General features: G+C 50.8%; 1 protein-coding gene across 3 annotated transcripts in view; it reads right to left on the bottom strand.

The window, feature by feature from the left end:
* Positions 1-11,875: 11,875 nt before the first annotated feature.
* Asap1 (ArfGAP with SH3 domain, ankyrin repeat and PH domain 1) overlaps positions 11,876-22,227 on the bottom strand; it is a 259,627-nt gene continuing 249,275 nt past the window's right edge. For all 3 annotated transcript variants that reach the window (XM_051202528.1, XM_051202529.1, XM_051202530.1), the window contains 3 exons: positions 17,934-18,433; positions 15,889-16,011; positions 11,876-14,611 (listed from right to left, as the gene is read on the bottom strand). In XM_051202528.1, coding sequence (XP_051058485.1) covers positions 14,537-14,611; positions 15,889-16,011; positions 17,934-18,433 — 698 coding nt within the window. In that variant the 3' untranslated portion in view covers positions 11,876-14,536. The remainder of the gene's footprint in view (positions 14,612-15,888; positions 16,012-17,933; positions 18,434-22,227) is intronic.

Here is a 22,227-nt window from a genome sequence, read left to right as displayed (position 1 = left end):
TGACAAGGGTCCCAAGCCAAGGCAAGCAAGCAGCTTTAAGAATGTAGAAAACTCAACTAAATGAATTCTTGAAACTTCCAAGAAACATCCCTTGATCCTTTGATTTTAGACTTCTAACCTCCATGGCCATAAGACATGTGTTGGTATAAACTACTGGGCCTGTTTGTTCTAGAGGCTGTAGAATCCCCCCTCCCCGGCCCCTGGGTCTGATCTGTATAGATGAGCCAGCCTGCACCTTGTACTCACATTCAGGATGGTTAGAACACTTCCTGGCACACAGGATGCACTTACCAGGTCTCTCAGCCTCCCTGAACCCAGACACATGCAGGATCAGGCAGACCTGCACATGGGCCCAGCTGTTTTCAGGGGTTCACACACCGGGGTCTCCACGGCCCCTGGGTCTCTTTCTCTCTCAGTCGTCCACGAGCCTTGGAGGTTCCGGCTCATGCTGGGGTGCACAGAGGCCCACGGATCTGCTTCTCCAGGGTATGAGAAAGAGTGGGGAGCTGATGGAAGCTCTTCAGCAGGACTCCTAGCCCCATCTTCACGGCCTTGAGTTGAAGGGAACAGCCAGATAAGAATGGAGAGCCCCTTCTTAACCTCCTACAAGGCAGGGTGAAGCAAGGCTCATCACTTCTGGTAGAACAGCAGCTTAACCCTGTACAAAGATGGCACACATACATGCACAAGTGCTGAGACATACATACACAGGTGCCGGGACACGCAGAGTGTTTAGATGAAGAGAACAGAGCTGGGAGAGCAAAGGGTTCGCTCAAGGCCATGCCAGGTCCCCGGGAGGGGCTGGATATAGGCTCTACCCCCTCTCAGCCCAGCATGTTGGGTTGCTGGTCCCTGCAGTGGGGCCCTGTTCCCATGACTGCCCCTTCTCCTGTTGCTCCTTCTCAACCTTCCTCCCTTTCTAATGGAGTGCAACAAATGGAATGAATGGTTTTCATTCCCTTTTATGCTTCGTTTCGTCGAGACGGAGACTTACACTCTAACCTCGCTCGGCCGGCCTCACACTCACTGTCAAACGTTCGGAGAGCTTTCTGCCTCCCGCCTCCCAACGCAAGAGGCTTCCAGTTTGCTTCTAACAAGGCCAACTGATGCCAACGGGATCAGTTTTAGAACCTCTGCTGGGCCACCAGGAAAGATTTGGTTCTCCAGGGTTCTTCCAAATGGTGAGGGTAGGAGGGGCTAGGGTTCAGTGGCCCTGCCCACTTGACGATGTCAGCTGGGGACTCGCCCTGCGCCTGCGCTGGCTGAAGTGGGAGCTTGAGGATGGGCAGGTATGTGTGGCCCGTTAGGAGGAGATGAGCAAAGGCATGACCAGCAGATGCCCTGTGGGGGATGGGGGCGCTGGGGTGGGGGAGGGCGATGAGTGACTTGACCTTGCGGGCCCAGGAGAACGTAGAGAGGCCAGAACTCAGGCACCGCCACTTCCTCCTCAGCTCTTCCCTTCCCATTCCCATCCACGTGACGTTTCGAACAAGTTTTAAAAAGTGTGTGAATGTTACCTTACAGAGAATGACTGTGATCGTCTACTCAGAAGGTCCCTGGCAGGGGTGTGTGTGTGTGTGTGAGAAGCAGGAACCCTCACTGAGTCAGCAGGCTTCCTCCCTCTACCTGGAGACTCGGAAGGTCTGCTTACCCTGTACAGGGTTTGCATCTCCTGGGTCGCCATGCCAGGTTAGGTGCTGGAGCAACATACTCAAATGGACAGTCTAACACACTGTGTGGCAGGGGCAAGGATTGCCTCATCTTGGCCCTGGGCCCAACTCCTCTATGGCATCCCTGGAGCTCTGCCCTGTTGGGGGTGTGTGGGCAGAGGCATCCTGCCTGCGCGGATCTTCTCTGAGCAGAGATGAGCGGCCCAGGCACCAGCACAGACACTTCTGCTTGTTAGAGCCACTCTGAAACTGACTCAGAGAAGGGAGGGAGTTTACCACCAGGGGCCCAGGAGCCCAGAAGAGGAACTTCACAACAGTTTCATTCTTACTATTAACCCCACAGCTCATCTTAGGAGGGCATGCCTGTAGCTCATGGATCAACTCTTTACGGGAAGTCAGCTTCTGAAGTTCCAGAAGGACCCTACCCCCTCCACGAGCCCCCGCCGCGCTATCCAGGATGCTCTACGACCTGACTTAGGAAGCAGACAGAGCACAGCTATGCATCACAAGCATGGTAACACAGCTCAAGGGCACCGGAGCACAGGATATGCCGGCTGCAACCCCTCAAGGAGTGTGGTGACAGATGCTTGCGGGAGACTAAGAAGCCGTGCTGGAGACAGAAGGCCATTTCCCCTGGCTAGGAAAAGCAAAGGCGTGACTTTCCTTTGGTTTCAGTGGACAGAAAACCTGAGGGGCAAGGGGTGGAAACTACTTTATCTCCTAATTTAGTAACAAAACAAAAAAGTATGGTATCCCCATTGCCACCAGCCCGTCTGCACTGCCACACCACACCATCACACCAATATCACACCATCATCATCACACCCTCATCATCACACCCTCATCACACCATCAACCACCACACTATCAACCACCACACCATCACCACCACCACATCATCAACCACCACACCATCACCACCATCACACCATCAACCACCACACCATCACCACCATCACACCATCAACCACCACACCATCACCACCATCACACCACCATCATCACACCAACAACCACACCATCAACCACCACACCATCACCACCATCAACCACCACACCATCACCACCATCACACCATCATCATCACATCATCAACCACCACACCATCACCATCACCATCACACCATCAACCACCACACCATCACCATCACACCATCAACTACCACACCATCACCACCACACCATCACCACCATCATCACACCCTCATCACACCATCAACCACCACACTATCAACCACCACACCATCACCACCATCAACCACCACACCATCACCACCATCAACCACCACACCATCACCATCACACCACCATTATCACACCATCATCACACCATCACACCACCATCACAACACCATAATACCAACATCATCATCAACCATCACACCACCATCACACCACCACCACTGACCCCATCACTGTAGGAGGCCAGGTTCAAGTTTCTCCTGCTAAAGGCTGGTATGTAGGATGAAGGGGGGCTGTGTATCTGGAAGAGAGAGAGAGACAGAGAGAGCGTGCAGATTCTTACTGGGCCTCAAGCTTACACCAGAACAGATGCAAGTCTTTATTTTATTTTAAAAGTGTAGGTAAATGGGCTGGGAGTTGGCTTAGTGAGTAACCGAATTCAGGTCCCTGGCACCCATGTAAAAAGCTAGGCATGGCCACAGGCAGCCCTAACCCCAGTGTTAATGGTTAATGGTGGTGGATTCTTGGAGATTGCTGAGCAGACAGTCCAGCCCATCAGTGAGCTCTAGGTTCAGTGATATTTTGTCTCAAAAATTAAGGGGGAAGTTGGGTGTGGTGCACACCTTTAATCCCAGCATTCAGAAGGCAGAGGCAAGATGGTCTCTGTGAACTTGAGTGAGTTCCAGGCCAGCCTGGGCTGCATAATGAAATCTTGTCTCAAAGGAAAAGAAAAAGCTTAGAATACAAAAGGAGGGAGGAGGCACTTGTTAACCTCTGTCTTCCCACCCATGTACACACACACACACACACACACACACAGAGAGAGAGAGAGAGAGGTAGACACGTACACATGAATACACGTGTTAGTGAAATGTGTACATAGTTAAAAACATATAGAAAGACCCACCCTCCTTTTCTTTCATTCTGTTCCCTGCCCCCAAGGTGTTGCTGTGTATTTATGTCTGGCCTGGAATTCACTACATACAAGCAGACTCAGGGCTCAGAAGAGCCGGGTAATTGGCCCATGTCTGCTCAGCTTTGAAGGGGAGATGGCCGTTTGCCAGTCGTGTCTAGAAACTCAACCCTCTGATTCATGTGAGTGGCATTTGAAGGCAGGTCGGTCTTTGGGGAGATGTGGCAGAGAGCGGCCGCCTGCATAAGTGGATTAGTGAGTTACTGGGGAAGTGACTTCTTAATACCCCTTTCTGGAAATTCAGTGTATCTCAACATGTGGCATCCTCCATTTTGTTAGAAGGCAGGAAGTAGCCCCATCCTATGACCAGCAGGATGGCCTCCTGCAATTGGGCTTCTGAGAACAAATAAATGCTTCTTCTTTATAAATGACCTGGCCTCAGGCATTCAGTGACAGCAACAGAAGATGTCCATCACTGTCAGTATTCAGGCACCTGTACTGGCCTGCCTGTGGGGTCCTGACAGGATACATCCTCAGCCGCTGCCACTAAGAGCACCACCTGTGCTCATTCACCGTGTTCCTTTTTAAAAGGGTCCTGCCCGCCCCCTCTCCCCCACCCCCTCCTGCCCGCCCCCCTCTCCCCCCCTCCTGCCCGCCCCCTCTCCCCCACCCCCTCCTGCCCGCCCCCCTCTCCCCCCCTCCTGCTCGCCCCCTCTCCCCCACCCCCTCCTGCCCCGTCCCTCTCTCTACCTCTCTGTCCTCTCTCCTGATGCTCCTGTCCCCATCAGTCTCTCATCTCCCTTCTTCTTTTTACGATCCTTTTCCCCTAATTTAAAAAAAAAAAAAAAAAACCCTTTGCTTGAACCCCGTTGCCTGACATCTTTCTCTCTCGCTCTGCTTTTCTTAAATTACAGCAACCACTCCATTTAAAGGCAGGTTCATGCAAATCCAAAGCCCACATCTTAAGTTGGACCAAACATAGCATTCATTCTACCAGTGAAGCCAAGGGCTACCACGCATGTCCCAGACGACCCACCCAGCCTCTTTGGAGTTTGTGCTTCAGAAACTTTGTTTTCTTGAAGAGGAAATCAGTGATCTGAAGAGAAGAAGAAAAATGCAACCCACAAGCGGCAGAAAAATAACCTGCTGGACTTATAGCTGGTAAGGATTTATATCTAGACTGTAGGAACAGCAGAGCCAGACACACCTGTAGCACTTTGGAAGCTACGGCAGGAAGATTTACATGACTCTGAGGCCAGGTCAGGCCGGTCACACAACCCTGTCTCAAAAAGCCAAAAATCCAAAAACAAACAAACAAAAGCACCCCCAAACCCAAATTAAACAAGAAAAATACAACACCCTCACCAAACCAAAATAAAACCAATAGATAAACAATACAGTTCAGACATTTAGAGATGGGGAAAAGATCTGAAAGCATCTTCCTTCACAGATCTGCAGCCGCGCTCAGCATCATAAGCCTTCAGGGAAATGCAAATCAAAGCCACCGTGAGAGATCGCTGTACCCTTTTTAGGATGGCTGCTATAAAAAAAAAAAAAAAAAAAAAAAAAAACCCCAGTGTGGGTGAGGACACTGACAAATGGGAAGCCTCCTCCTCCTGCACTGCTGCTGGAACGGAAGTCTGGGTGGCTGTTGGAGGAGACCTCATGGCAGGTCCTCACGAGGCCACGCCCCACAACTCATCAATTGCCTCTCAAGGCCGGCACACACAAACACAGGAAACGAAGAGCAAGCCCATCTGAAACATCATGCAGACATTCCCAGCAGCGGGGTTCATCGCAGCCCATAACAGAGGTGGGAGGAGGTGAGGGCAGCCCCACCGTGGAAGATTACTTGGCAACTAAAAGAAATGAAAGATGAGTGTGGCGGCGTGCTTTGGTAATTCCAGCACTCAGGAGGTCAGAAGGTGGCATTGGGTCCCCTAGAACTGGGGTTATAGATGTGTGCGCCAGGAACTGAGTCCAGGTCCTCTATAAGAGCAACAAGGGCTCTTGGCCACCAATCCATCTCTCCAGCCACAGACTGTTAAGAAAGATGTTTGCTGAGGTATATCTTATGGCCTTCTGGAGGGGGCTCAGTGCACTTTTGATAAAGGGCACTGTTTTCTATTAGCTATTTACCAATATTCCTATATGCAAATTGTACAAAATAATGGTTTCACTGTGGCATTTTCATACACGCACACAAACCCACCTCCAACATAGTCTTCCCTTTGCCCTCTTCGCCCATCTCCCCTCATTCTCCTCCTGGCCTCCAAGTCCCCGAGGAAGGGATTTGTCTTCTCTCCCTAGCCTACTGTTCAGACACATATTGGTAGTTTGCCCCGTCTGTGGTAGAAATGAAGTTGCCACAGGGACAGGTATTGCCACTGTAAGTAAGGGTTTCTTTTAAACACTGTTCTGTCGTTTTAGGAAGGGTCTCGTTATATAGCTGTTTCTGGCCTTGAACTTGAGATCCGGCTGCCTCAGTCTCCCAAGTTCTGGGATCACCTGTGTGCCACCAAATCTAGCTCAAAGTGCTTCTACAGTGAATTTAAATGTATCTTGTAGAAACATCTTCCTGTAATTTCATACACCTGTGCTGTGTCGGTACCATTTCCCCCTTCCCTTCCCTCCCTTCAGCCTCTTCCATGGCTCCCTGCTTCCTCTCAGTTTCATGGCCTCTTTTCAATCGCTATTGCTACATATATTGCATTTACATGAAACGATTTGAATACGCGAATGAATAAATATACAAATACAACCAGCAAGAGCTAGTTAGACATCTACCAGCGTAGAGATGGGAAAGCACAAGAAGCTTGAGCAAGCATCCATGACTGGCACCTAAAAACATAGACTCGTGTTTGCACCCCAAGCCCTGGCCCCCGGGGCCACCCTCTAGTGGTTACCTCATTCTGACACATGACCATGGATCTCGTAGGTCATCCATCCACTTTGGCACATTACGCATCTTACAAACCTAATCCTGTAAGTCTGGCTCTTTGGAATCGGCAGCCATTTGTGGGATTCAGCACGGGCTGTGGACTGACTGCGCATGCTTGTGGGTATGTGCCGTAGTGCACGTGTGGTCAGAGGACCTCAGGTCCCAGTCCAGACAGTCGAGACAGGATCTCTTCCTACTGCTCTCTGTATCAGTCCAGGTGGCCTATGAACTCTGGTTCCCCACCGCCCTGGAGTGGTATGCTGGGACTGTAGATACCCACACCTCTGTGTCCAGATTTACTATGGGCCCTGGGTGGTCAGGCTGCTGGGACAAGCACTTTACCCACTGCAACCTCTGTCTAGTTTGGAATGTTTATTCTCATTACCGAATACATCCTACAGACACTTACAGACAAGGATGGGCTTTCTAGGTTTTGGCTGGAGAGGAAAGCCAAGGCTACAGAGACAGGTTGGGAAGCGCCAGCCTGGGGATATCTGCTGGTCCTTTCTTAGGCTGGCACAGCCATGAAGAAAGCATCAGAGAGAAGCAGCTGACTGGTGCCTGGAGGTAGAGTCCTAGTAGCTGAAGTGTTTGTGTGTGTGTGAGTGCGTGCGTGCATGCGTGCGCGAGTGTCTGTGTGTGTGTGTGTTGCCCAGGCTGGTCTCAAACTCATGGTCTTCCTGTCTGAGCCTCCCTGTATCTGGGATGACATGCCACTGTTCCCAGCTGAGGTTTAAGTGGCTCCAGCTGAGCAGGAACTAGGCTAGCACATTCAGACAATGTGCCCTTTGCATCTTTGTTCTGCAGCTTAGGGCTCCATAAGAGGTTCATTGTCCGGCTCCTGGCTTCTGGGTGGGAGTCAGCAGTATGCAGCCTAAGTGTGTAGAGCCAAGTGCGGCAGGGTTCCCTGGCATTGACCTTCTCTGGGGGTGTGAGGGCTCTGTGGGCTTCTGAAAGGGGGAACAGCTCTCCTTTACACCCTTTAGAAGGAGTGACCCTGAAAGATCTTGAGACACATGTACAGGTCTTTCTCCTGTCTCCTGGCACACAACTTCTGAGTTCCTTGGAACCTCAGGAGTGACAGTGTCTTTTTATATGCCAACGCCTGGCTGGTGGTTGCTGGCTCCTAAGGCTGACTATGGAAAGACCAAGACAGGATGAAAGGGTTCTGACTTTTTAGTCCTATGCCCTATCCAGCCAGGGGGACAGAAGATGACAGTGAGTCTTTGGAATGGATCACTGAACCAACCTGTCCTCAGAAGAAAGCCTTCCCAAACCCCAGAGGGATAGAGCTCTAGGACAGAAACCAAGGCCCTGGTAGTCCCTGGAGGGTGGGTTGGAAGCCCTGCTTCCTGTCCTCCTGCCTTCCTCCACACACAGCTCGTTTCTGTGCAATGTCCTCTATTAAAACCTGGTGAGGCCAGGCGGTGCTGGCACACGCCTTTAGTCCCAGCACTGGATAGGCAGAGGCAGGAGGATCTCTGTGAGTTTGAGGCCAGCCTGGTCTATAAAGTGAGTTTCAGGACAGCCAGGGTAAAACAAACAACCAAACAAGCAAAACCAAACCAAACCCAGTGTGCAACTTCCCTTGACCTCTGTGACTACTCTAGCAAGTTCATCCAAGCAGAGTCCCTGGGAACCTTAGTTGCCAGCCAGTGTCAAGTTTGTGACTCATATATGAACAGCTGGGGAGTGGCGGGGGACAAGTCCTCCCCCGAGGGTTCTGCTGACATCTTTAGGTGGAGATGGCCTGAGGACAGGGCTAGATGGGCACACCCAGCTGGTGCCTGCACTGCCATTGCTGGGGCCCCTCCAGGGTCCCTTCTAGCCACTGACCACGCCATGTGCTCTGTCTGTCATTCCGGGATGGCCAAGTGATCACCAACTGCATGTCCAGCACTCGGTAGATTCTTTCCCCTAATTTCTCACTTGTCTCCAAGGAAGGCGAGGGAAATCCTTCCCATTTCCTATCTTCATTTGGGAAACACGGTTCCTTTCCATTTACACAGAGGCAGACCCTGAAACTTGGGAGAGGTTAAGGGTCAGAGATTCCCCGGGCCTGTAGCCCTTGAACTCGGGAGGCAGAGGTAGGGTGGACCACCACAAGTTTTGAGAACAGAAACCACATGGTGGCTCATGACTATCTATGTCGAGATCCGGTGCCCTCTTCTGGTGCGTGTATACACAATAAATACATTAAATTTAAACAAAAGAAACCCTAAAGCAAAACCAAAGAGGGAGCCCCGAACCTCTCTCTCCTGATTCCGCTGGCATTGACCTTGGGGCCTCAGTGACAACATTACAGGCGGCCCTTCCAGGTCACAAACTGCCACAGTGGGGCTGGCCAGATGTCCTGCAGGAGGCAGGGGGTCCCGTGGCATGCCCCGGCTGACGGAGCTGGGTCCGTAGTTGCAAGCCATGAAGTACCACGCGATGAAGGAAACTTGAGGCTCCCAGGGGCTTAAGCAGCATGTGCTGGCCTCTCAGTAATGTCTGTTGACACATTTGCTGGCATGCAGAGGGGGCTGGGTCTGCCAAACACGCTGTCTATACCCTTTTCTATGCACCTGGCCATGGAGCAAGTGACAGCCGCAAGCATGACCCTGTGCAGAGCCGTGTGTAGGGCTCCAGACCACCCTCCCTTTTGGTGACAATCCCAGACTTTAAAATGCTGATTCCTGGCTCCCTCCTGTCCAGGAAGCTGGCTAGTTCTCTGTCGAGGAGCCCAGAAGCTCAGAGCCCAGCCTTAATGTCCTGGTGCAGTGACACATTTGCCCTGCTTGCTCTCTGATCTGGGAGGTGGCATCTGAATTCCAACAAAGGCCTCTCCCCTAGCAGAAGGAGAAAGCCTTCCGGGCGCCTGGCTCACGTTTGCTGTGTGGTTAAGACTTGTGCAAACAGCTGTCTGCGTCTGAGCTTTAACTCCTGTTTTCGGGCCCTTCAATGTTTCAGGGTCCCCACGAAGCCCCACAGCTGTCCCTGCCGCCTCCTTGGTCCTGTCCCATGTTTTAGGACACGGCCGCTGACTCGGGTGTGTATTATCTGAGAACTGCTCTCTGTAGGGCCTTTCTGGCAAACACAATCACTGCCCTGAAAGGCAAACTCCCCGGTTCACACTCCCCTGGTGGCTATCTGGTAGAAGGCTGGGGCATGCCAGTTTTGACTCGGCTTCTTATTTCTGACCGGGAGCAGAAGGTCTCCGGGTGCAAGTCTGGCCTCCAACAACAGAAATGGCTTGACTCTTATTAAAGTCACACCTTCACCTGGGAACACCCGTGCCACCTGCAACTGGAGAGCAGAGCCTCACCATCAGCCCCTCTGCATGGGGCCCATCCAGCACAGGCCAGCTGTCTGCGGCACCCCTGCAAGGAAAGGCAGGTCCCCCACCCTCCTGCAGCACAGCCAGCCGACGTGACTCTCGCGGCTGTCTCTGCCTGTTCTTGCCGCTTACTCTGGCTGCTCTTGGATGCCACCCTCCAGCCCTGCAGCCTCTGAGTTGAACCCATAAAAGCCTTCAGAACAGGCCACCTCCTTGTTGCCAGTCCCCCTGTAGCTGAGCCCACAGACATTGGCCTGCATTCCGTCCTGGCCTGTGAGTGTTGCAGGGAAGACATGGAGATGTCATTGCACCCACAGGCCTGCTATCCTCTGGCCACAAAGGGAGTGTCTGTAAATCAGCTTAGCAGGTCCGGTGGAGTATTCAGTTGAAGTCATCCTCATCCAGGCTACTGGCCACTGAGGCCAGGCCGAGAGTTTCAGCCAGACACACACACTTAGCGCAGCACTCACGGCAGAAGTGAGCTCATTCACTCCATATAACCCCCATACCACCAAACCAGCGGAGATCCAGTATGTTCCAAACATGAGAACCATTGAGACGGGCCAAACAGAAGCTGACCATCAGTTACCGTGTCACCAACCAGCCCACCCCACACCCCAAGAGTTGGTGGGTGGGCACAGGCTTAGAGCAGAAAAAGGCAAGAACAGCGAAGGAAGGACATGGGCTGGCACGGTTACCTATCACACTGTGGCCTGGAGGTCATCACTCTGGCTGCGCCTTGACGGAAGGCTGTGTGTGCACCTGTGAAGGGCCATGGGCTGTCCGTAGGAAGCACCCAGTGGCTCTCCAGTTTCTACACCGTTAGTTCCCTCAGACATGGCTGCTGCTGCTCTCCGGGGTTTAGCTGTGAAGTTTGTGAGGCACAGGACTGGAACCACAAGCCACCAATGGGAGACTGGCTGCCTCTTATCACAAGATAGACCGGCTGTCCATGATCCTGGATTGTTCGGGTCACCATTTTCCTCTCTGGGAAATATCCGGATGGGAAAGCCACAGCCTTCCGCGTCAACGATGCTTTCCTTGGGTGCATATTCGCCTTGCTCTGTGACAGACGGAATGCACTAGTGTTCAAAGAGAGGAAACTGTGGCATCTTCCTGACGAGCCTTCATTGTGTGCTCCTACTAATGTCTCTGACTACAACCGTGTCACGAGGCTTTTTGACTGTAGGAATCTTGAGACCAGCCTCAGAGCCAGAACCGCCTGTGTGAACTCCTGATGCTGTGTTTTTCCAGCCCCGAATCTCCACCCCTGCATGCATGTCCCTGCACCCCATTTCCAGGCCCCTTGGGTTCGCAGAGGGCACAGTAGATGCTACGGAGCTCATCCATTTGGTCTACCTAGCTGTGTGGCTGCATCAGGAGTCACAGTCAGGCAAGACAGGTAGATGCAGCATTCGGCACGATAACGTATGACCCTCGATATACAGGTGGTCACAGGTTTCTGCGTGAGGGGTTGACAAAGCCCCTCCCATCCCTGATACAATGTGTTACCGTTTTTTTAGTGGTGTAGCTGCCTAAGTTGCCCATTTTCCTGTCCTTCACGGGAACTCCTGTAAGTAGCCCCAGTTAAATACTCTGACCATCAGGCTAGACTTGGGAGGAATTGCTACTAGTGAGTGCCATGTCTGGGGTGAACAGATGTTTGTCTCTCCCTGAAAAGTCCACACAAGGTGGGACTCAGGTGAGCCCGGAAGGCTACAGGTTGTTACGCTGTGAGCTGTGGCACAGGATGACTTATGCTACCCATCTCCACCCCCAAACCGTATCATCCTCCCCCCCCCAGTCAACAAAGTAGTGGACAACTCACAAAATGGCCTGATTTCAGATGCTTGGGATCAACTGAGAATATGTTTATTTAAAAGCAATTTTAAATATTAAAAAAGTAGAAATTAACACATACAGTACTGAGAAACTGTCACATTAAATACATGTGAAATGAAAAGTGTACTGATGCTTGGTGGTGACTCCCAGGTAATAACGTGGGATTTAGCTAGTGGCAGGCACGACAGGGCTCCTATATACCATGTCCAAGTAGTAGGCAATAGAAAAATAAATAACAATTGCTATCCAACAGTAAAATAAGACATACTGTTTGCAGACATAATTTTCCCTTCTAGGGAAAAAAAAAAAAGAAAAGAAAAAAAAGAAGGAATGAATTTGCTTTCTTCCTTAAGGTTCCATACCTCCAAAACATGTCATGTACAAAACTGCAGATTGCGGCTCATCAAGGTTCCACAGCAAGGTCAGATTTAAACTTAACAAGACTGCTGAAGGGATGCCTACCTAGTTTTCCTATGTCCCACAGAGAGAACTCAAAGTGCTGATGGGAAACAGACAAAAGCCGGAAGAGAAAGGCATGGACATACAACTGTGTGAGTCCCAGCAGCAGAAGAGGATGTAGCAACTCGATCGGCACCCTGGAGGTGGGGCTGCTATGTTTGAAAACTGGCTCACTTTAGGTGCAAGTGAGCAAAAGTCAGTCTAGACCTCCAAATCTCAGCCTCAATGCTTCCTAGGAATGTGTGAATGGACTGGGACACTGGGCAGCCACCACATTCCTACGACCATCGTGGCCTCTAATGCCAGGCTGCTGGCTGCTGCGGGACCCACCCCAGCAAGCCGACTGGCACCTTTTGCTCTCGGCCCAATGTGGGGATGCACAGGTGTCCAGATACTATGGAAGCAATTGCTTAAGATCAGTTTCCAGTAACGGCTGAAAGAGGATTTTGAAGGTTTGTCATGCAAGGTTTATTTCTTGGGTGGCTGTTCGGAGTTCTCACTGTTAACAACTTATGCAAAACTACGTTAGCGTTTACTGAGCACCGTGGGTCATGAGGGGGCTTTTCCCACAGGCTTCATTGCGAACTGTGCTTCTGTGAAATCAATGTTTCTCATTTCACTGCTGAGGTTATCTGCTTAAAAAATATTTGTCTTCTGTGCTGTGGCCAAAACAGCAACTCAAGCAAACACGACTCCAGAATGACAACACACCTTGGTATCGGAACAGTCCTGGACCCAGGAGTATAAACAACTACTTCATTCATTCCCCAAATTCAGACTGCAGCCTAAGATGGAAACGCAATGTGCTGAACGGGATGAGGGGAAAAACCAAAACGGGAAACACCAGCAACAACAAACCAGAGACAGACAGACAGATAGCCAGACAGACAGAGATGGCTTGCAGAGAGCTTTATCACAGTGCAATTCATAGCAGCGTCCCACAGCTCGGTTATAAACTGACTCGAAGGGCACGTGTCTACTGGGTAAGTTCAAGATGAGAAAATCAATCCGTGACTGGAGTTTTAAGGAAGAGAATGGAAGGAGGAGAGAAAGAAAAGCTTGTGTCAGCACCTGGGTTTTGCACTAGAAAAACCGAAAGATTCACTTGACAGTTTTTTTCATCTGGAATAGTAAAGGTTTTAATCAAGAACAAAATGAAGAAAATATTTCAAACTGACACTTTGGATGCTTCAGACCAGTTGGGGGGTGGGATGGGGGTGGGGGCTGCGTCAAAGCGGTGTGCAAACACTCACTCCGGAGAAGAGAGGCCAAATGAGTGACCAGAAACAAGTACTGTTGCAATCTTGTAACTTCTGCTTTAATGGCAATCGAGTTTAAAAATGTACAGCTCACTTCTTCATACTGCTCGTTCCTTTATAAAAGGCAGGATTCGGGTAAGCTTCTAGATGCATGCATAGCGTAGAGGTGGGTATTTTCTGGCAGTCCTTGGTTGCTCAAAGTCGAACTTCATCAGACGTGGTTTTAAGCTTTTTGTCAAAATAGTCATGGAGGATATGTAATTTTTGCATAATGAGGTAATATCTCAGGGGTGGGCACTCGCCATAGGATGTACAAATCCACTCATCTAAGCTTGCAGGAGGCTGCACACACTGTAAAATGCTGCAGAGGACTCTGTGTCAGTGGGGATTTGCTGAAGGAGTAACACATTTAGCTGAGCACTTTTCTGTAATAAATACCAAGTTAGGTTTGTGTAGCTGTAAACTGTGTACACAGGTGACTACAGGCTGGCAGGCCAGGGGCAGACTTAAAGTTCCGCCCGGAGCGCAGAACCCACCTCTGCTAACGCTGCGTGTTCAGTAGCGCCACCGAGAATACTGCGTTGTTGTTAGGAGCAGTCAGTTCTGCACCCTTCAACAGCTGCTGGAGACTCTTCACCCGGGAAACCAGCAGCTCCTACACTCCTGGTTTTCGTTTGCTCACAAAACAGCACACACAGAGAGATGGAAGTGCTAGATGCCATAGATGGCTTTGGCAAACCGGTCCGGTGCACCAGGCCCCGAGGCTACCCTAATACTGGCGAAGGCAGAAGACCACAGGGTATTTACAACACACACTACATTCCCCTCCTGAGTGGCCCTTCCATGAGTTCTTGGTCTGTAACAGCAGCTATATACACGTGGTATACAGGATTACATGGAGGCAGCGGTCTGGCATGAAGGGTGTGGACGGACAGAAGGTTCTGCTTTTTGCTAGTCAGACAGGATGTGAACAAAGGACACTGGGAAGACGCCCTTCCTTTCAGGCTGTCCTTCGATGTGCCCGATCTGTAGGGAGAAAGGCGCAGTTAGAGGCGTTCACCCTCACCGTGCTTGACAAGAGCAAACGACACACAAGGCCGGCCCTTCTGCAGGGCCTCCTGGCACTTCCTGGAGGGAAGCAGCGAGGAAGGGCTCCCGTAGGTGTCAGCATCTGTGTCCATCTTCATGCTCTGATGAGCAGTCATGCATGGGGAGCCCCAGGCAAACCCTGAAAAGTCTCCTCCTCATAAAACTTGGTAAAAGGGGGAAAAGGAACTGATGGGAGATGCCATTATGTATATATGTTTCTCATACTGGTTAATAATAAAGCACTGTTGGCCAATAGGAAAGGAAGATAGGAGGGACTAGGAGACAAGGAGGAAATAGGAAGTAGTAAGGAGGAGTCAAGATGGAGAGTCTGAAGAAAGCAGTATGCCGCCGGCTCCCCGGTAAGAAAAATACATAGATCAACAGAAATGGGTTAATACTTAAGACAGAGCTAGCCGATAAGAAAGTAGTAACTGGCCAACAGTATAACATCTAATACAGAGTCTCTGTATTATTTGGGGCTGGCGCGGCGGTGGGACAAGACTGGCGGCAGGCAGAAAAACAATACTCGTTACAAGGAACCCCCTCCTTCAGGCTTGTACAATTTAAGATTATAAAGAGAAAAGCAGAGCTTGCACTGGAGGCCCCTTGTGCCTTCCAGCTACTGCAGAGGTCGTCGGTGTCCCGAGACAGATCGTGGCCTATGGCGGTTTTACCGTTTGCAGCATAAACCTGCAAGCCACGGCTACAAAACTTCCCTGATTCCCTCAATGAGATCAATGTTAATTGCGCTGAGAAGCTCTGCCGCAAAAATGGCGAGGGCACGTGCACCGGCTGCAGATGAGATGCCCACCGAATCCACAGAGGGGCACACTGGAGAGCTGGGCAGAAGCAGCCGGGACGGGCCAGCGCTCCTCCTTCCCCCAAGTCCCTGTGGGAGAGTGTGCTGTGCCCAGGCCTCATGGGACCGCTTTCCTCCGAGAAGCATGGTTAGTGGTAGGGACCTGGCCTACCTCGCTCACCAACCTGAACTGAGTGTGTCTTCAGAGGGTTCCGCGAGTTCTACACCAGCATTAGGATTTTAAACTCTTTACTTGGATGCGTGTTTGGTTGGTGGCTCATAGACTTTCCCTGGGCACGCTTGTTATAGCGTGTACTTAGTGGTGCCGGCCGGCCATGTATCTAATAGGACCCTCACACCCACCTATGGAGCGGAGGGTGAAGGAATGAATGGTAAGACAGACATGGGTACATACCCACCACTCCTGGTCCTCTTCCCCCGTTACGATGATCACTTCTCCCTCAATGAACGTGAGCTCATCGTCGTTGTCTGCCTGGCAGTCATAAATGGTCTTCACACGCCTCACTTTATTTTTCCCCTAGAACGAAGCAAGCAGCTTTGAATAGAGAGAAGCAACATCACAAAGTGGGCAAACCCAGGCAGGCCATTCTGTGCCTAGGCTTGACTTTCCCAAGTGTTGCTACGCGCATGTGTGTGCATACATGCTCATGTGCAGAAGACCGGCATGTTCCCTGGGCTCTGTGCATTCTCAGGAGTGGCAACACCCCCCCCCCAAGTCTGGCTAGCGTCAGCAGGTAACTTTTGGCAGAGGACAACCAATGCGGGTAGCCATCACAGCTCAGCTTTCCCAAAATGCACGAAGAGACCTGTACTTCCTCGCTGCCTCCCTCAGCACCAACTTGCACAGAAATGGCAGTAGGAGCTATGAAAATCAGGGAGACGTGCATTTTCTGCATGGTGAACGCACGCGCAGCTCAGATGGATTTCCCAGGGCCTCATGCAAAACAGGTCAGGGAGCACCAGGGACACCCAGGGAATAGCCTGGGTCTACACAGATGTGATTCCGATCAGGACTGCTACTGGCTGGATTCAGTTCTCTGAGGACTCAGGTGTACAGAGGCAGCACCTTCTAAGGAATATTTTTAGCACCCAGTTAACTAGATTATTAGCAATGGAAATGGCGAGTTATCTCTTTTTTTTATTTCATGCACAGCCATTTATGTCTGTGTGAACGTGTTGGATCCCCTCAAACTGGAGTTGCAGGCCATTATAAGCTGTCACGTGGGTGCTGGGAATTGAACCCCTGTCCTGTGGCAGAGCGGCCAGTGTTTCCCAGGCACCAAGCCACGGCTCCAGCCTGACAAGTTATCTCTTTAAGTGCTCTGGGCAAGGTGTCTGTTTCCTCTGTCCCTGGCTCCTCCCTGGCTTTCCTGATGCTCCTGGGGGAGGGGCTGGGGTATGTGTGCTGGTGAGGTTGGGAGGTTGACCAGAACCACAGCAGCCGATTGTCCTCTCAGTGCGGAGAGACTGAGAAGGCCTGTAATGTGTCCGTTTATAATGGTGAGGATTGAGCAAGACACTGCCTCTAAGGCAGCATGAACTGGAGTTCTGTGCATAGCAAAACAGCAGAGGATCCGCCAGCAGTGCCAGGGGAGGCCGCAAGAATGGCAAGCCGATGATGGTGAGCTCAAGCCCAGGGAGCACTGGTCACCTTCCCTGAGGCGGGCAGCACTGCTATAATAAACTGACCCAACAGGGACGCCAGGCACAGGAAGTGGAAGGAGCTCTGGCTCTCTACCATCGTCTGCGCTGTTAACACCTTTTTGGAGTGTCGCGCTTACACAAGGACCGTGGGGTCTTGAGAAAAACCACTTTTACATAAAAATAAGGTTGATAACTTACAGAGTGGGACACAGTGCAAGAAAAATGACAGAGTGGCAAGGCCTCTACGAAACCCATCTGTGGGGGTCTTGGAGCTTTCCTTCTGGTTCAGGCGGGAAGACACAGTGAGAGGGGGCAGAGGCTGATCCCACAGGTGGGGGAGGTTCTGAGTCAGACACACCACGGCTGAGAGCGCCTTACACGGCCACTAGCCACTGCTCGCTGGCCACTGCTGCCAGAGCCTGGTACCATACAAGCTCTTCTTGTACCCGAGGAACCAGGCTTGGAGAATGCCAGCATACTGCTAGCTGGGCAGCTGCATCGGGCACTGAAGCCAGGCCCCACAGCACGCCAGCTGGGATCCAAAGGCAGTGTTTATAGCCACCAGGCTCCAAACCACCAGGGATGCTTCAGTCGGTGGGAGAGAGAGGAGGGGCCTCTGTTCCCTTACTAAGGTGGAGCACAGGTCCCCTCACCACCTTCTGGAAGCACGCGAGTCTGAGGATGTGGCTTAGTGGCAGAGTGCAGAGCACACACGCGCAGCTCTCGGAGCTGTTCCCAGCACCATGAAAGGGAAAGGACAATGGGCCTTGCTAGAAGAGCCCGGTTCCCACCCACCGTATTGATTTTCCTCGGCAGTGGTACGGGTGTCTCCGGCAGCGTGGGCGTGAGGTCATTGGAGTCCTCAGAGGCTTGCTTCTGGATGGCATCTCTGGCCTGCATACTGGGGGAGAGGTCCCCGGTGTGTGACTTCTGTATGACCTCTGAGGGTGGCTGCACCTTGGATGAGACTTCGCTGGCCTGGGACTTTGCCAGCAGGTCTCCCAGCTGTGGTTTGGGGGGCAGGTCCTTCACCTGTGGTTTGGGAGGTAAGTCTGAGAGCTGGGGCTTCGGGGGAAGGTCACCTAGCTGGGGCTTGGGGGGCAGTTCTCCGGGCTTAGGCGGCAGCTCTCCAATCTGGGTCTTGGGGGCCAGTTCCATGGGCTTTGGGGGCAGGTCTCCAGGCGGTGGCTTTTGGGGTAACTCTGTCAACTGTGATGATCTCTGAAAAACCTCAGGAGGGATGTTGGCTTTGTCGAGGGAGAGATGATGGCTGGTTTCTGTCTTCCTTAGTGCCACTGTGGGAAAGGATAACGACAGGTGGTCATGGCACAGTCACGGAAAAAAGCTAGCAAGAGCACTGACCTGGCCAGGCGGTAGTGGTGCACCCACGCCTTTAATCCCAACACTTGGGAGGCAGAGGCCGGCCTGGTCTACGGAGCTAGTTCCAGAACAGCCAGGGCTACACAGAGAAACCCTATCTCAAAAACAACCCAAAGACAACAAGAAAGCATTGACTGCCATGAGCAGCGGGGGTTAGCAAGCCCAAAGCTGGCCCAAGTCTAGCTCAGGCAAGGATAAAGTAGGAAACCAGGAAAACGCCTACACTACAACTTACAGCTCTGGGGTTCCACTGAGTCAGTACAAGATGACCTTATCAACTCAGAATTAGAAGAGCACTTTCAGGGTTACCCACCCATTAAACTCTGGTGACTGGTGCCGGATTTTGAAAATGTCACTCTGTGCACACTATGGCATCATGCTTTGTCTAAAACTGATTTCCCCACTTAATGTGCTTGGGAGTCTGTAGGTCGGTCCCTCCCATTGTCTAACAGCTGCACTCTCTGTCAGCTCTGGAAAGTGCCACTGTCTGTAGAGCCATCCATGTGAACAAAGTGCGAGAGCTTGAAGGATAGCATGGTGGCAAAAGCCCACACTAGGGTCACTGTCTCTCTCTGCCTGCTGCCTAGGCTTCGGGATGTAAAGCTCACAGCCATCATTCCAATGCCGTACCTGCCTGCTTCCTGCTACAATGGTTACGGACTAAGCCTCTAACGCTATAAACAAGACCCCAGTTACCTACTTTCTTTTATAAGAGCTGCCTTGGTCATGGTGTCTCTTCAAGAGCAATAAAACAATACCTAAGACACCATGTCACTGTGTGACCTTGGGCAAATTACACAAGCTCTCTGAATTTCAACTTCCTGACCTCTAAAACTCTTTATCTCAAAGTGTCATTATGAGGACAACATGACTTGGTTGATGCAAAAAAAAAAAAAAAAAAAAAAAAAAAAAAAATCTACTGTGAGAACATGACGGGTATCAATAATTCCACAGGAGTGACATTACTATTACATTACTATTATTAAGAGCTCTGGTTTTACAACTCTGGTTCTTTCTTGGTATGGAAGCTGGGTGCTCAGTGTGTGCTCATGAAGCCACACCAAGCATGCTGCTCTAACCCTGTATTGCATTTAGGAAAGCATCCTCGGAGGAGAGGGCAAGGGCACGGAGGAGACGCCTCAAGGTACCCACTGCACAGCTGTCCTGAGACCGCTAAGCTGCCCATGCCCCTCTCTACAGAAATAAAGCTCAAAGAGACCTGCTCGTGGGGTCACGCCCTGAGCTCCAAGCGGATGTGGCTAGGGGCTGGAGAGGTGGCTCAGTTGTTAAGAGCACTGGCTGCTCTTCTGGAGGACCCAGGTTTGAGTCCCAGCCAGCATCCACATGGCAGCTCACAACCTCCTATAAATCCAATTCCAGGGGATCCAATGCCCTCTACAGGGGACATTGTCACTAAGCAAGCATGTGGAGCACAGACATACATCAAGGCAATAAAAAAAAATTTTCTTAGAAAGTAAAACAATAAAAACAACAAACCCCAAACAAAACAACAAAATTAAAGCTAAGACAAGTATGTTCATCTCCTGGAAAGCACAGAATTGGCAACCTTCAATCTACAGTGGGCAGAAAGGGGTTAAGATGGAGGCTCCCTGTGGTAGTAGGAATGGAAAGGTCTTGCTGTGATCTTCATTTACCGGAAACACACATCTTAAATGCTGGCACCCAAAAGTCCTCATGCAGCGATGATCACAGAATTTTATCCAAACAAACAAATGAACGAAAACCCCGAGGGCGGTCCAGGGCTGTGAACCACGCACGGTGGCTCACGGCCCAAAGATGACACAGGAGGGACGGGACGCACAGGAGGTGGTGGAAAATGGAAAAGCCACGTGGGTCTGTGCTGCTACGGCGAATGTTACAGTGGCATCAAGAAGCTGGGGCAGAGGGACTGTGTACTGACAGTAAGCAAGGGCAATCAGTGTGCCACGTGGGACTCAGGCTGAGGCTCAAGGAACGAACCCTGGTTCAGACCATGAGCAGCTACAAAGCTCTCAGAGAAGACTGACAGAGCCTGACTCAGAAAATGCCACAGCTGGACCCTGCATCTGGTCAGGTCCTACTGTCAGCTGACGGGAACCCAGAAGAGACAGGAACGCAGGGTGCAAACACCAAGGCCCAGAAAGCAGGGTTCGTGCAGCGTGGCGATGCAGGCCCGGTAGGTTATGTGACCTGAGAATCCCCCCTGAGTTCTTAGACTTTACACTTCTAGAACTGCAAGCCTAAATAAGCCACCTTTCTTCAAGATGGTACCAGCCTTGGGAATTTTATCATAGCAATGAAGTATATTTGAATAAACAGAAAAAAAAAAACCTGTAAGTGAATTGAGAGACCAACTGTATTTTATTTTGAACCTTATTCAAATAATTTATAAACAAACAAACACCACTATGAGACAACTAAGAAGAAAGAATGTTTGGCTGTTTTTAGACACAATGACTGGATTGCACACGCATGAAGTGACACATGAAATGTACACGCATGAAATGACATATTTGGGATCTGTTGTGGACATGGAGTTCTGAGCAGGGAACCAGACAAAAGACTAGAGAAACATTCACACAGAAAAATTTCTCTACAACAAGCTTGCTAAAAATAAAAACAAAAAACAAACAAAGACAAAGCTATACAGCAGCCTTCTAGGCTGTCTTTAACCACCTTCCTTCCACTCTGGAGAATGGGAGATCTGGTATGCATTCTTGTGCTCTGATGGGAGATTCAGAGGACAGTGGTACAGGAGGGGCCGGGAGCTGGTGTGCAGCAGTCTGGGGCCTGCGGGAAGGGAAACTAAGGATCGCAGACCACTGGCATGTGGTGGTGGCAGGGACAGGTTTATGCCTTGTAGAAACTGTCTTTTTTTTTCAAATTAAAATAAGTTTTTAATTAAAGTTTTATATACTGACCACGATGGAATATGATCAGGGCCACTCCTGGAAGCTTTCCAGCTCATATGGACAAAACCCATGAGGGTTTGTTGTCACTTTCTAAGAACTACAATTTCCAGAACCCCAGGAGGTTACCTGGTCCTCGGGCAGGTGGGGCTTACTGGCTAACTCAGGGTCTAACATTCCCCTCTCAAATTGTACCCTGGCTCAAATCATTGACTCTACGATACTGTTTCTATATTTGGATCTAACAACCGTCAGTTTAATAACGCCCAGGTAGGAACTATCATTTAGTTACTGTATCAAGGATGTAGGAGCTAATAGTAATTAACAGGAAGCAGATATGCCAAAGGCTCTGTGATGGAGAGTATCTCTTTGTTCTGCATAAAGCAGGCCAAGTGTAGTGTCCATCATATTGTAGAACTTTGAATTAATGAATCTACCAGTGGATAAATCTGAGCCCATTTCCCTGGTATAACAGCTGCATTATAGATAGCTATTCTGTGCCCTATGTCAGGGCTTTGCTTTGCGCAGTGTGAGGGGTTAAGAGGAAGGGTGGCGCATGCGGTGAGCAGCACTGGGCAGCAGGGGACTGCCTGAGGTCGCGGTCAGTGACCGACACTTTGACTGCTCCTACAGGGCCCGCCCCGGGGCCCATGGTGGAGCACAGTGACAGCGAGGGACAGCTTTTCCCGTTGGACTAAGGACCGAGAACCCTGTGGGTTTGGATCTAGAGGAAGTAAGCTGAGAGGCAGGGAGGACTCGGTAGTAATGTGTGAGGAACGGGGCGGCAGCGCAGGCGAAGT

This window comes from Phodopus roborovskii, unplaced genomic scaffold (assembly GCF_943737965.1).
Source record: "Phodopus roborovskii unplaced genomic scaffold, PHOROB, whole genome shotgun sequence".
Taxonomy (NCBI): domain Eukaryota; kingdom Metazoa; phylum Chordata; class Mammalia; order Rodentia; family Cricetidae; genus Phodopus; species Phodopus roborovskii.
The sequence above is the reverse complement of the archived record's forward strand: the minus strand, read 5'-3'. Positions and strand labels throughout refer to the sequence as shown.